Source organism: Arvicola amphibius, chromosome 6 (assembly GCF_903992535.2).
Source record: "Arvicola amphibius chromosome 6, mArvAmp1.2, whole genome shotgun sequence".
In the NCBI taxonomy this organism is placed as follows: Eukaryota; Metazoa; Chordata; class Mammalia; order Rodentia; family Cricetidae; genus Arvicola; species Arvicola amphibius.
Genome location: NC_052052.2, coordinates 113395883 through 113412120, shown reverse-complemented (window position 1 = coordinate 113412120; position 16238 = coordinate 113395883). Strand labels below are relative to the sequence as shown.

Sequence of the window (16238 nt, the reverse complement as noted above, 5' to 3'; positions counted from 1 at the left end):
ATCTAGGAAGAGAGAAGATTAAAGGGAAATTAAAGTATCACAGATGTGAAGGAAGATGAAAATGGACAGTTGTGGAAATAAGGGGAGTCATGCCTATATCTATAGACTGATTTTAAAAAATGGCAGTCTTGGAGCAGCAATGGCTCAGCAGGCAAAAGTACATGCTCATCAGCCTTAGAGAGGGGGGGGGAGGGAGGGAGGGAGGGAGGGAGGAGGAGAGGGAGAGGGAGAGAGAGAGGGAGAGAGAGAGAGAGAGAGAGAGAGAGAGAGAGAGAGAGAGAGAGAGAGAGAGAGAGAGAGAGAGAATGGGACTGATCTAATGGGATCTCACCAAAGCCAGTTGGACTGGGACTGAACGAGCATGTGATCAAACTGGACTCTGAATATGGCTGACAATGAGGGCTGACTGAGAAGCCAAGGACAATGGCACTGAGTTTTGATTCTACTGCATGGACTGGCCTTGTGGGAGACTAGTCTGTTTGGATGCTCACCTTCCTAGACCTGGATGGAGGGGGGAAGACCTTGGACTTCCCACAGGGCAGGAAACCCTGACTGATCTTGGGACTGGAGAGGGAGGGGGAGAGGGAATGGGGGGAGTCGGAGGGAAATGGGAGGAGGGGAGGAGGTGGAAATTTTTAATAAATTAAAAAAAGACATACAAACAACAACTTTAAAAAATGAGTTCAATATCCAAGACCCAAATGACAGAAAAAGAAAGAACCGATTCCCACAAGTTGTCCTCTGACCTCCAGAAGCATCCAGTTTCATAGCACAGAAAGACAAACAAAAATATAATGAAACTGAAATAAAGAAGAGGGAAGGCAGGAGTCGTTTTGGATGCATGGGTATGTGGTCACCAAATTCTCAAAGTTTGGACTCTATGACCAAATGGTCACGTGACCATTTGTAGGAGGAGGTCCATGGGCTGTGAACATAGGGTACCCCCTCAGAGAAGCATGCCATTTAACACTCAGAGAACAGGGGAACAATACAGAAATGCTCTTCCTTGTCTCCAAAGACTCCCTCTGGATAAGGAATTGAGCAGATGTAGTATCTGATGAACCACCATGGCCAACGCCACAGAGGGTAATTTCAAGCTGAGAAGGACCTTTATGACAGAGTCAAGTGAGGGACGGTCAAGTACATATATTCAGAAGAACTCAAATCACACACAAACACCCTGATAACTAGAAACCAAACCTTTGAAAACTAAAAATTTTGATAATTAGGAATCCTAAACAGCTTCAGCTATGCATACTTGCAGGTACCTGTACCCACCAACAAGTCCTACATTATGGTTTGTTTATTAAGCTTTAGTTTCATAGCATAGAAAACAATAACAACAATAAAAAACCAAAGTAGATCTTTGCATGAAAATTTTACTTTTAGTATTTCCTTCTATATTTAGGGTCAGATTTCTAAGTGTTAAGGAGGAAGAATTTGATTTCCTAATGTGAAACTTAAACATAAACTTTATTAAGTAGAAGTGGTTTTTATTCCTTAGAAGCCTGCAACTAACAAATATTTATGTGTAAACAAGTTGGTTTGTAATAAGATTAAGAATATAACTATTTCTTTTACCCTGCAACCTCTCCAGCATAAGTTGTCATCAGTGTTTTTGATCGTGGCCATTCTTACAGGTGTAAGATGGAATCTCTGAGTTGTTTTGATTTGTATTTTTCTGATGACTAAGGATGTTGAACATTTCCTTAAGTGTCTTTCAGCCATTTTAGATTCCTCTGTTGAGAGTTCTCTGTTTAGGTCTGTTTTTATTGGATTATTTGTTCTTTTGATGATCAATTTCTTGAATTCTTTGTATATTTTGGAGGTCAGACTTATGTCTGATGTAGGGTTAGTGAAGATCTTTCCCCATTCTGTAGGCTGTCTTTTTGTCTTGTTGACTGTGTATATTGCTGGTGGGAATGCAAGATGGTACATCCCCTTTGGATGTCAGTGTGACAATTTCTCAGAAAATTAGGAAACAACCTTCCTCAAGATCCAGTAATACCACTTTTGGGTGCATATCCAAAGGATGCTCAACCGTGCCACAAGGACATGTGCTCAACTATGTTCATAGCAGCACTGTTTGTCATAGCCAGAACCTGGAAACAACCTAAATGGTCCTCGGCCGAAGAATAGATAAGGAAAATGTGGTACATTTACGCAATGGAGTACTACACAACAGGAAAAAAAACGACATCTTGAATTTTGCAAGCAAATGGATGGGGCTAGAAAACATCATTTTGAGTGAGGTAACCCAGACCCAGAAAGACAATTATCACATGTACTCTCTCATACATGGTTTTTAAATATAAAGCAAAGAAAACCATCCCACAAATCACAATCCCAGATAACCTAGACAACAATAAGGACCCTAAGTGAAACATACATAAATCTAATCTACATGAGAAGTAGAAAAAGACAAGATCTTCTCAGTAAATTGAGAGCATGGGGACCTTGGGAGAGGATTGAAGGGGAAAGGAGAGGCAGGGAGGGGAGCAAAGAAAAATGTAGAGCTCAATATAAATCAATAAAAATAAAATAAAAAAGAATATAACTATTTCCTGTGACTGTATTAGTTCTCTACTGTAGATATCATTAACCTCTCAGTTTTGGGTGAGAAATACTGAGAAGGAAATGAAAGCACTGAGAAGTGTGCAGTTTTGCTTTGCTCTCTGCTACTTGACAGCTGATGCAATGTGGTTTGCTTTCTCAAGCTCCAGATACTGTGACTTTCTTCATAATGGTGAACTGTAACCTTTCAGCAGAAATAAATCCTTTCCCCCACATATTGCTTTTGTATTTTACCATAGAAACAGGAAAAAGAAGTCTTTGAGAGTATATAAAGAAGGTGACCTTCCAGAAAAAAGTTCAGACTATTAAAGTAAGCAGTTAGGAAATGAGTTCTGGAACTCTGGAGCCTACCCGACAATTGAGCAGTGTGTATAGCAGGTGGTCTGGGGTGGTCTGTGCTCTCCACTGTAAGACCTCTGACAGGAACAGGAACTAGAAAGACACAAGGATGTTAGAGTTATGCCACTGGAGTCTGGGTTAGGCAATATCAATATTTAAGTAAAAATGAGTACATTCTTTCCTACACAGAGGCATAAGGACACAGTCACATTTAAGAAAAAGTCAAGCAAATATATCAATAACAGAATGAGCAAATACTTGGCTTTTCCCCTGCAGTTATTTAGAATTCAATGCAACTGACTCAGACCGATAGCACCGAGGACTGCTATTGTATCCTTGGTTAGGCACGTTTTCTACAAGTCAGCACAAGGAAGAGGAGAGCTATCTCCTCATAGATAAGATCAGACAGAAAATGCACTGTTGATTTCTGTGATGTTTAGAAGAGAATATATAATCTAGCTTAAAAAATTTCTATTAAATATGTGATTATAGAATGCCAATTCTCTGGTGTTATTAAATTACAGTGCAAATTACATAGATTATTAAATGCATCTTATTTAGTCTGAAATAAAAAGGACAGCTTATTTCACATGAAGATATAGGAAATTTCCATATAACACCCTAACACCTTCTATTAATAGAAATGTACTACATGAGGACAGTATGATAGTCAAGTTCTTTCTAATGAACAAATTGCTTTCTAAAGAACAAATTGTTCTTTCTAATGAACAAATTACACCGGCAATATTTAAATAATTTTGTCACATTCATAATAGGCCATACTAAATGGGTCTATCTTGGGCTGTGAGAATCAGGGAGTCCTAAGTATTGTCAGAAATGAAGTGTTACAATGGGACTCAGAAATACATAGGCAAGTTATGTGCTTTGCTGTGTGGGTGGGGAGGTGCTAGATATTTTTTCTTTAAGATGCATTAAGAAGATTAACTGTTAAACCCCAAAAGACAAAACTGTGCACCAAGGCCACTGTGAAGCAGTGTGGGTTTCACATCAGGGCTGGTGGGGGATACTTAGAAACAAGTGAAGATTAAAGGTTTCCTAACATTTGCCTCAATCCTGCCCATGTTAATGATATCACGTCTTCATTTCTGTGCCATGATAAACTTCCTAAAGTCTCATGTACCCCATAACATTCTCTCCTATAAATCTATTAATATCTACTGTGAAGTGGGTTAGCATCACCAAAGATGCAAAATCAGTAATAAATATGGAACTGACATAGTGAGGACTTGGGACAGTCATTCTGTGATTTACAAATAGTTAACACAGCTCTAGAGTCAAGGGAATAATGTGAGCTCTGACCTCGGTTCTCACCTTCCGGGCCTGGTCATTGTCCTCTATCTGACCCAGGTCTCTGCCACTAGCCTGAGCAATCCTCTTTCCAGACACCAGGTTTCCCACCATCACAGAGGCGGGACCAATTTCTGAAGAAAAAGAGAAGAATAACCTTAAAGACATAAGTGAAATTCTTTTGTGTGTGTGAGTGTGTGTGTGTGTGTGTGTGTGTGTGTGTGTGTGTGTGTGTGTTTAGGCCTAAATAACAAATTGGTTTCTTTTTTTTTTTCCTCATTTTTTTATTAAAAATTTCCATCTCCTCCCCTCCTCCTCCCCCTTCCCCTTCCCTCCCCTCCCTTAAGTGAAATTCTTTTTATCAGGACTCTTAGTCAATTAATGAAGAATTAACCTTGGGAAAACACTTTGTAAGACACAGCTTCAAATCACTCTTAATATAAGATAGCAATGAAATCATTGATGTGTCTGTGATGGTCAAAATGAACAAACCTGAATGAGGTTACACAGGAATGATGTTTTTAACACAGAGAACCTGTTAGCCCTCTGTGACTAATGCTTCTACTGTATAGCATTAAGCCAACAGGTGATATACATTCAGATGTGACTATAAAAATGGTACAGAAGATAAATACAGGATATAAAACCAAGAAAGACTTCCGTATTATACCTCTTCTTGTTTTCTGATATTAGGACCTATAGAGAGGGTTGATACATTTGCCTATCGGGATAGATGAAGGGATATGATAAAGAATCACTTATTTATAGATTTTACTGACCAGAGAGGTTTGCAATTTTCCATCAGGCCTACAGTGAGATGTAGAAGAGTAAACCCAGAAGCCACTATAAAATGAAAGCTTTTTTATTCACTTGACTGTTACAAACTCAATAAGCATTCTTAGTTTAGGACAGCAGTTTGAAAGAGAAACATCAGACATGGTTCTGATAGTTTCACTTTTTCAATTATAAAAAGGAAGTTTTTTTAAAAAATATTTTTCACAAATTTTTTATTACATTTATTACTTGTGCACGTACATGCACTCATGCCATGGTATGAGTGTAGAGGTTAGAGGACAACTTGCTAGAGTCAGTTCTCTCCTTCCATCATGTGGGTTCTGAAATTGAAATCAGGTTCAGGACTGGCATCAAGTATTTTACTCACTGAGCCATTTTGTTGGCCCAGAAATTTCTTAACTGCAGAAACTAAAATTTTTGACTGTTAGAAACCCTAACATGCTAATTACTCAATTTTTTTGTTAAATGAATACCTACAAACCAAGGAATACATATTTAAAGGGAAAGGTTAGAAATTCTAGATCCCCTCTCCACCGTGTGAGTGAAATGGGGGAGGTATTGAGAAGAGGAAAAAGATATTTAATAGAAGAATTACAGTATAAAGACTGAGAAGAGGGATTGGTGGGTAAATGGCTGGCTACGCAAGTGTGACGAGTGGAGTTCAAATCCCCAGAACTCATAAGAAACTAGGTGGGTATGGAGACTGCGATGAGGGTATGGTGCATGCCATAGCATGTTCGACTAGCTTTAGTTTTATCTGTATGTACCAGCCCCTCTGCTATCAAGTTAGCAGGAGATTCCTGTTTCCTAATTTACAACATTCTGACAATAAATGCACTGACAAGTGTATGAGATTTAGTAGTATGTGACTGATTTATTAACTATGAGAAGCAAGCCGGATAAAAGATAATGTGTTCCTAATCTGTCAGGCAATGAGACAACAATCTCAGTCACAAATAAATAGAATTCCTCATGTTTTTTTTTTCCATCTCCTTCCCTCCTCCTCCCCCTTCCCTCCCCTCCCTTCCACCCATACCCCCACTCCACCCCTCTCCAAGACAAAGAGCCATCAGGGTTCCCTTATTCCTCATGTTTTAAAGTGTTATTACATAGCCTACCACTTTCATTCCTAAATGAGCCATTTAGGAATTACCCAGAATCTGGACACAGGACCATACCTAAGGGATGTATGCCTAGTCAAGGGCTACCAACAGGTGACTGAACATTACCACTCCCAGTGGAAGTGACATCCAATAAGAAGGGCACACACCTCTTCTACCCACATTCTCTGTACAGACTACCTGAGGTGACTGCACTACTTCAGAAGAGCTGCTACACTCTAGCCATCTGGGTGCAAACAAAATCTTGTGAGAACACACTGCCTGGGAGTGCAGATCATGTGGAGAACATGAGAATGGAGATTACCAGTATTCATAAATGGAGCTCCTCCCAAGCCTGCTATTGACAGACAGCTCACAGAATCCACTCAAGGCTATGTCACAACATGAAGGGTTACTGGGCGTACCTGGCTGCTTCTGCCGTGGTTTAGGTAAATTTGTGACACAGGTGTGTGGGCACATCAGGACATTACAGGGGTGGAGAGAGCCCTCTAGGAAAAGCTGCTTTGTTTCTGACAAATGGATGCCACCAAGTGGAGTTTTAGGAAGGGTATTTGCTGGTACCAGGGCCAGGCAATAAACTCCAACTTGATGTATACTGTCAATTGCCTGAAAAATAAGAAAGAGACAGTCATATTAAAATTGGTTCTAGGGGCTGTAGAGATGGCTCAGCAGTTAATATCACTGACTGTTCTTCCAGAGGACCTGGGTTCAATTCCCAGAACCCACATGGCAGCTCACAACTGTCTGTAACTACTGTTCCAGGGGACCTGACACCCTCATACAGACATACATGCAGGCAAAACACCAATGCACATGAAATAAGTAAACAATTTTTAAAAAGTAAAATAGGATCTATAATCAGACATAGTACATAGTATATTACTTAGAATTGTTTGTGTATACGTGTGTGAGGAGGCCAGAGGACAACCTCTGGGGTTGGTTTTAAGTGCTGTCTACTGTTACTTATTTATCTTTTTGAAGAAAGTATTTCTTTATGGATCAGAATTTGCCAATTAGACTAGGCTGGCTGGCCAGTGAGCCCCAAGAATCTGCCTGTCTCTGCTTTTCCATCACAAGAACACACCACTGTGCCTGCCTTTTTACCATGGCATCTGGGGATTGAACTCAGGTCCTTATACTGCACAGCAAGTACTCGACCCACTGAACTATAATCTCCCATCATCTTCGTTTTGAGGGTTGTTTGTCTTTTTTTTTTTTTCTTTCTTTTTTTTTTTTTTTTTTTTTTTTGAGACACAGCCACAGACTATAGCCCAGGCAGATCTTTAGCTAGTGGCAATTCTCCTGCCTCAGCCTCTGAAATGCTGAATCACTAGAATAAGTCATTAAAACTAGCCTCTATAAATAAATGCATGCACAAAAACCTTGTCTATACCCACAAAGGAAAAATTAGTCACAAAAGAAAACTTCATTTTCTCCATGGAGCTTCACTTGGTATATAAACTACACTTTGGCCAGCAGTAGATAGCCAATACAAAATGAACTCAATGGTATTTTTGAAGGTTTTTTTTTTCTCATAATGTTTTGCGGGGCATTTTTTTAAAACCATAAAGGTTTTTTGTTTCTATATTGTTTTCTACTTTTGTGTTTTTATGGGATTTCAGTGTGTGTGAGTGTATGTATCTCTGTGTCTGTATGCACTTCTTATGCTTTTTCTTTTGACTTTTTTGTTCACTTTTGTTCTCTCTCTCTCTCTCTCTCTCTCTCTCTCTCTTTTGCTTTCTCTGTGTGTATATGTTTAGTTCCCATTTGTTTTCCAATGAGAGAAAGAAAGGATGTGGCTTTGAATGTGTAGGGAGTTAGGGAGGATCTGGGAAGAACTGTGGGAGGAAAAATTATGATCAGAATATAGTGTATGAAAAAACTGTTTTTGATAAAAATTAAAATTATAAAAAAAACCCAGACTATTATACACAATATATTATAAAAGTATATATCATATGAACAGTGCTCTGGGTATATGAAAGTCAAACAAAGAGATGGTTTTCTCACTACAGTAAAAAGGTTGCATAATTTCACATAGGCCTATTGGAAAACCATAAATAGTTAAAAAAGAAGGGTTCGGAGAAAAGAGCATATAGTCTCATGCAACACACATGCAAGTCTGCCACAAAACTACCAAGAAGCAGTTCTGCAGTTCCTGACTTCTGCCCTTGATATGTTCAGTTTGTTTCTGGACACCATAAAGAATTTCCTATCAGACAGTTTAAGCAATAGAATATAAACATATGGTCAAAGGAATGGGTGACAAAGGTTGAGCTACAATCCTACAAAGGTGAATGAGAAAAGCAGGAGAAAAGCTTTAAGAGTCAGCCATACTACCTGGAGCACTCTGCTCATCCACTGAAAACTGTCTTCCTCTGTGGAATCTGGTCTCTGCTCAGCCACAATCACTATCCTTTCATCATGAAGGACAGTCACTGAAAACACAGCTATCCTGCAGAAACAGAGGGAACCTGTGGTGAGCAGATGAGAAAGACTTGCTTCCAAGGACTCCAAGGGCTCTTGCAGCAGTAAGGACTTCATAATCAAGATTAATTACACAAATCTCAGGATTCCATCACAGATGAAGATTAGTCCCAGACTCCCAAACATGAGCTAATGTGAGAAAAGCATGTGTGTATGTTGGGGGGGAGGGGTGTAACAATGCACACCTAACACCAGGAGGCTGTTCGCTGTCTCTTTAAGGTTTGAGGATAAGGTTACAGGTGTATCCAATATGCAGCCAAAACTAAGCTACAAATAGAGCCCAACAGAAAATAGTAAACAAACTTACAATCTTATGACTTTTTTTGAGAGAAATTTTTTAGCAGGATATAATTCAACTGTGTAGTTGCCTTAAGGCTGGCTATGACGAAGAATAAATTTACATATGATCGATGGAATGTCCTGTATTTGGAGAACTGTATCAATCTTTCTTGAGTTTGGAACTGTAAAGTAGTCCCTTCTCTAACAGGAGAAAGATTGTTTTCAACTAATAGTTCTTTGCTCAATCTTCCTGCTTTGTATGGTCAGCACACAGTTGAAGCCACTGAAGACTTCTACAATACACCTCCCTTTTAAAAATAGCTTCTTGTTGTGGAATATTTGCTTGCAATGTAAAAATGTATCTCTGCCTAAGGTGCCTTCTGATTGGTTTAATAAAGAGCTAAATTGTCAAACAGATAAGCAGGACAGACAGGTGGGACTTATAGGCAGAGAGGAAATGTGATTTTAAAAAAAAGTTGTGCTGTTTTAAAATGCCGGCTTTCTGGGCCCTCCTGCCAGGGCAAACTCTGACTCTTTCAAGCAGGCGGTCCTGACTAGAGAGCTTTTGAGTGTTGTTTAACACTGTTGCAGCTTGCTTGCTGGCAAGGACCTTGAAACACTGTAGAGTTGTGGCGATAAACACTGCTACGGCTGGTACCTCTGCCATGAGGCTGGAAAGCTAAGGAATGGGCTGGATCTAACCGTCAAAGCCACGGCTTCAATACTACCCATATTGCTTAGTTAATTAAAGGCTCATGTGGTCAGAAAAAGAGAGAGATGTACAGTAAAGATAGATTCAAAGATGAAGAAAACCTCTAAATGATTTACTATGTGTTAAAAATATATGCAGGCTAAAGGTTAAAGTTCTTAAAAGTAAAAAAAAAAAAAAAAAAAGGAAGTAGTTGGGTGTGGTGGTACACACCTTTAATCCCAACACTTGGGAGGCAGAGGTAGATTGACCTCTGTGACTTCAAGGTGTGGCAGGACACACCTTTAATCCCAATGCCTGGGAGGCAGAGACAAACAGATCAGTGTGAGTTCAAATTGTTGTAGCAACTACCTTTAATTCCAGCACTGGGGAGGCAGAGGCAGATGGATCTCTGTGAGTTCAAGGACAGCCTGGTCTACAGAGTTATTCCAGGTCAAAGATATACAGAGAACCTGTCTCAAAAAGCAAAAAGTTAAAAGTAAAAATAAACGAAATAGAGGTTAAAATAAAGCCACACAAAGATGGAAAATACACAGAGAATCTTGATACTGTATGTTATTATGCTGTCTTTGAATTTTTTGAATGCTGAGGAAGGAGCAACAGCTGCTAAAAGATATTTGTTTATAAATGCTGCTGAACTAATCCAACATAAATATTTTGAAAATACCTTGACTTCAGAATTTGGATCTAAGAATATGATACTTTGGAAGAGATTCTTTTGTTTTCACAGAGGATGAGACCCTATGGATTGCATCTATCCCAATATGGTATGATAGACCACACCCTCCTGAAAGGTTGCTATGAACACCCTCAAGAAATTACAATTTGTGTGTTGTTATTTTGGGGCATAAGCTAGCCAGGTGGCCGGGAGCTGGGTGCCACGAACACAGCCCGCTGCTCTACACTACAATAAACTTAACAGATGCCTTTTACCTGCTCAAACATAAAAAAAAAAATCTTTAACTGATTTGGGCACATTGCACATTCCATACTTCTGTTAGTGCAGATATATATGTTACCATTAAAAGTTTATGTGTTTTCAGAAAAAAGGACCAGACACTAATAAAATAAAAATAATCCAGGTGATCCAGCCTCTCAGAATGCCTCTGTTGTAACTTCCTCAAAATTTTGCATCCAGAACAACTTCAAAGCTGCTAGCTGAGATGGTCCATCCTCACAGACTATCTAACCAAGACTTCAGATAAGCTCTACACTTTCCCATACACAGAAACCAAACAAAAAATAATACAGCTAGCTCTACAAGATTTTGATCATTATCCTAATTTTTTTCAGGGTCTCCCAAAGATGCTATCACCCCCAGGTGATGTATGTTATGAATATCTTTTATTGCCATTGGCTAACAAAGAAGCTACTTTTGGCCAATGGCTTAACAGAATATAGCCAGGATGGAATATATATATATATATGTATGTATATATGTATATGAGAGAGAGAGAGAGAGAGAGAGAGAGAGAGAGAGAGAGAGAGAGTCAAAAAGAAGTTATGTAGTTGTCAGCAGGAGACAGATGCACTGGAAACTTGCCAGTAAGCCACAGCCATGTGGCAATATACAGATTAAGAGAAATGGATTAATTTAAGATATAAGAGTTAGCCAGAATACATTTAAGCTATTGGCCAAACAGTATTGCAAACAATCAAACAAACAAACAAAAAATGCACAGTTTTGAAATGACAGCTTCCTGGTTCATGCTGCCAGCACGAACTCTGGCTCTTTCAGGAGGCCAAGCACTTCAATGGGGTTTGTGGGCAGCGGTCTGCAAGTTATTTGATGGCAGCATGGACCAACTGGTTACAAAGTTGAGATGGTAAGTGTAGCTCCCACACAGCAGTCTCAGAGGCAGTGAATGGACCTCTGCCATGTTGGGCTGGGTGGAGTCAAAAGGCAAAGAAGCCTTAGTACTAAGTCATGCTGCTTTGCATTTTAAGAAGTGTCTTAGTCAAAAAATAATTACAGATATACATGGTAGTAAAGACAAATCCAGATAGAAAAGACCTCTAAATGGGTCACAGTGTTGAATAAATGTATGTAGGCTTGAGAGAGAGAAGAAAAAAATATAAAAAGAAGTAAGTAGTTTAAAAACTCTTTATAGAGACAGAGTACAGACAGTCATAGATTAAAAGGGTAAAGAAAAATATGCCACATAAAGATGGAATATACACAGAGAGTCTGGATTATGTTTATTATTGTGTTTTCTTTAAATTTTTGTCTGAGAATGAGATAAGTACAGAGAGATGTTTCATTGTATGACCTGCTAAAAGAAACCAAGCTATATATTTTAAAGGTATCTTGACTTCAAAATTTGGTTCTAAGGATTTGTTGCTTTGGAAAAGAGGTTCGGCTTTTGTTTCCACAGAGGATGAGAACCTGTGGATTCCTTCCAGACTAATGTGGTTTGATGGACCAAGACTCCACAAAAGGTCGCCATAAACATCCCCCCAAATTACTTTGCCCAACAAAAAGCAGGAAGCAGTTTTGGAGAGAAGTATGCCCAAATTCCCTCAATGATTGTTTATAAATGTTTGTTTATATTTATAGGGGGAGATGATATAGAGATTTGCATTGGTATGGATCTTGGTTTATTGATATAAATTTAAGGTCAATTTTGTTATATGTTTATTTCTGCTCATGATTAAGGTATTGTGTTTGTGCAGCTCATTCAAAAATGTAATCTATAATTAATAAATACAGGTTAATAGATAATCATCCATAATAGTCAAGCTTGTAGTCATGTTAGTTAGGTTTTCTAGATGTACAGAGATATATTTCAGATTGATGGTTATTCTTCAAGTCTTTCAAAGACCTACAAAATATGGCATTTAAAATGCTTTAAGACTTAGACTTTTCTCAGCATTGAGACATGTCTGTTTCTGGCAGCACCAATTACTTCAAGAAGAAGATGGGCATCAAAGAGGCTCCTTATGGAGTTTCTTAGTCATTTGGGCAAGAAATTGCTCTTGCCTGGACTGCTTAATGTTATGATGTATGGACTAGACATGCAGGATCCACAGAAAAATGACTGCTGAACTTGCCTAAAGGTGAGACAGTCCTTTGGAGTTCCTGCTTCATGAAAGAGTCTGCCAGAAACTTTGCAGGACACAGAAGAAATTGTCTGACAAATTGTCAATATAGATGGAACTGTCTTTGACATTTACTGCTTCATGAAAAAGTCTGCCGGATACTATGGGCCTATAGGCTGAGGATGGATGCTCCAACATTACAGAAGAACCTTGGGTGACTGTCATTGTAAGATGTCTCTGTCAATTCTAGAGTTTTGGAAGTAGCTTACAATAAACTTCCTGTTAACTTAGGTAATATTATATCCTTCTGGGGTCTGTGATGGAGTTGAAGAATAGATAGTTATAATTTTCCTGAGTTATGATAGAAGATAAAGTAGATAGAAATGTTGTAACTGTAATTCTTGTTTGATACCTCTTTTGTTAAATGTAATCTTGCTATGTTAAAGTTAAAACCTTCCTTTTTATTTAGACAGAAAAGGGGAGGTGATGTCAGAGGTGATATATGCTGTGAATATGTCTTATTGCAACTGGTCAATAAAGAAGGTGCTTTCAGCCAGTGGCCTAACAAAAGATAGCCAGGCTGGAAGATATATATATATATATATATATATATATATATATATATATATATATATATATATATATATAGAGAGAGAGAGAGAGAGAGAGAGAGCGAGAAAATAGATGGAGTGAAAAAGAAGTCATGTTACTGACTCCAAATGCTTCAATTTGATATAAAAGAAAACTAAGTACAAATAAATCTAAGAAAAATTTTTTTTTTCTTTCTTTTTTTTTTTTTTTTTTTTTTTGGTTTTTCGAGACAGGGTTTCTCTGCAGCTTTTTTAGAGCCTGTCCTGGACCTAGCTCTTGTAGACCAGGCTGGCCTCGAACTCACAGAGATCCGCCTGCCTCTGCCTCCCGAGTGCTGGGATTAAAGGCGTGCGCCACCACCGCCCGGCTCTAAGAAAATTTTTAAGCTCCATTCAATTGTGCTGGCTTAGTTTTTTTGTGAATTTGACATAAACTAGAGTCAGAGAGGGAGCCTCAATTGAGAAAATGCTTCTGTAAGATCAATTTGTAGATAAGCCTGTAGGGTATTTTCTAAATTAGTGACTGATATGGGAGGGGCCACCACTGAGCTAGTAGTCTTCAATCCTATTTTTTTAAAAAAAGGATTTTTCACAAGTCATAAGAAGTAAACCAGCTGGAAGGCCCCTGCTCCACCACAGGCTATCCCCACCACCCCAAATCCAGGTAAGCACCTCCCATACTGCTCTCACTCACTCAGTACCTGCCCAACCTACCCTCATTACCATATATCTACCCACAAGTCCGGCAGAAACCCTTTCTCCAACAGAGGCCATGCCACTGCCAGAACCCGAGCCCCCAACTCAGTGGAAACCTGAAACCCTGCTCAACCAGAGATCACCCTGACCATCAAAAGTCCAGTCCCCAATTTGGTGGAAACCCAAAACCCCCTGCTAAACCAGAGGCCACCTGACCATCAGAAATCCAAACCCCAACTCTGATGTAGAGCCTCTACTCAACCACAAGCCACCCAGGCCAGAAAAGAAACAGAAACTAAGAAATAAAACACCCATTTGCAAAGACAAACTCAGAAATCAGCACCTACACCTGTAATCACCCAAAATCTGGATGCTTAGACACCAGTGTAAAACACAACCAACAATAGCCAGAACAGTTTTTCACTACCAGGGCCCAGCTATCCTAGAACAGTAGGTCCTGAATATTCTGAAACAGCTGAAGCATAAGAAAATGACCTTAAAACCAACTTTATGAAGATGATAGAAGTCCTTAAAGAGAAAATGAATAAATCCTTAAAAGAGAGCCAAGAAAAACCAAATAGTTGAAGGAAACAAAACTGTTCAATACTTGAAAAATGGAAATAGAAGCAATAAAAATAGAAACTGAGGGAATCCTGGAGAAGGAAAATCCAGGGAAACAAACAGGACCTATAGATGCAAGCATCAGCAACAGAATCCCCTGGAGATGGAAGAGATAATCTCAAGCACAGAAGATAGAAGAAATTGATACACTGGTCAAAGAATATGTTGAATTTAAAAAATTACCCCAGACTGATCACATACTCAGTCACAAAGCAAGTCTCAACAACAATAACAACAAATCAAAATAACCTCCTGCATCCTACCAGACCACTATGGATTAAAGCTGGATTTCAAAAACAACAGAAAACCTACAAACTTGTGGAAACGGAACAACTATCTACTGAGTCAAGGCAGAAATAAGAAAGAAATTAAAAACTTCTAGGAATTCAATGAAAATGAATGCATACTGTATCAAAACCTTTGGGGCACAATGAAAGCTGTGTAAGAGGAATCAAAGACTAGACATAAATACAAACATATTTTTGATAAAGAAGCCAGAAATATATAAAAGATGAAGGAAAATATCTTCAATAAATGGCACTAGTTAAACTAGATATCTGCATGTAGAAAATGCAAATAGATCTATATCTATCACCCTACACAAAACTCATGTACAAGTGAATCAAATACCTCAATATAAATCAGATACACTGAACCTGATTGAAGACAAAATGGGGCACAGCCTTGAACAAATTAACACAGGAGACAGCTTCCTGAAAAGAATACCAATAATGCAGGCACTAAGATCAACAATTAATAAATAAATGGGATCTCACAAAACTAAAAAGCTTCTGTAAGGCAAAGGACACCATATAGAACAAAATCACAGTCTACAGAATAGGAAAAGGGTTTCACCACTCCATATCCAACAGAGGGCTAATACCCAAAGTATGTAAAGAACTCAATAAATGAGATATAAATAAATCAAAAGTTCCAAATAAAAAATGGGGTACACATCTAAACAAAGAATTCTCAACAGAGGACTCTCAAATGACTGAGAAACACATAAAGAAATATTCAACATATTTAACAATGAGGGAAACGCAAATTAAAATGACTCGGAGATTTTATCTTATACCTGTCAGAATGGCTAAGATCAAAAACACAAGTGACAGTTTATGCTGAAGAGGATGTGGAGCAAGGGGAACATTCCTTCATTGCTGGCGAGAGTGCAAATTTGTACAGCTATTATGGAAATCAATATGGTGGTTCCTCAGAAAACTGGAAATTGAGCTACCTCAAGACACAGCTATACTCTTGGACATATATCCAAAGGATACTCCAGTCTATCTCTATGACATCTGATCAATTATGTTCATAGTGGTTTTATTCATAATAGCCAGAAACTGTAATCAACCTAGATGCTCCTCAACCAAAGAATGGATAAAGAAAATGTATATTTACACAATGGAGTATTACTCATCTGTTAAAAAAATGACATCAGGAAATTTGAAGGCAAATGGATGGAAAAAGTTTTCCTGAGTGAGGAAACCTAGGCCCAGAAAGACAAACATGGTATGTACTTACTTATAAGTGGATATTAGCAATGAAGTAAAGGATAACCATGCTACAATCTACAGACCCAGAGAGACTAGGTAACAAGAAGGATTCAAGGGAGGGATGCATGCATCTCCCTGGGAAGAGGAAACAGAAGAGCTTTTTCAAGTAGATTGGGGGTGG

At 38.6% G+C, this 16238-nt stretch overlaps 1 protein-coding gene across 4 annotated transcripts in view; it reads right to left on the bottom strand.

Annotated features, from left to right (window-relative positions):
* Dip2c (disco interacting protein 2 homolog C) overlaps window positions 1-16238 on the bottom strand; it is a 373272-nt gene that overhangs the window by 57446 nt on the left and 299588 nt on the right. For 2 of the 4 annotated variants that reach the window (XM_038334504.1, XM_038334506.1), the window contains 4 exons: window positions 8478-8592; window positions 6542-6743; window positions 4234-4355; window positions 2926-3006 (listed from right to left, as the gene is read on the bottom strand). In XM_038334504.1, coding sequence (XP_038190432.1) covers window positions 2926-3006; window positions 4234-4355; window positions 6542-6743; window positions 8478-8592 — 520 coding nt within the window. The remainder of the gene's footprint in view (window positions 1-2925; window positions 3007-4233; window positions 4356-6541; window positions 6744-8477; window positions 8593-16238) is intronic. The other 2 variants (XM_038334505.1, XM_038334507.1) reach the window with 1 other exon arrangement.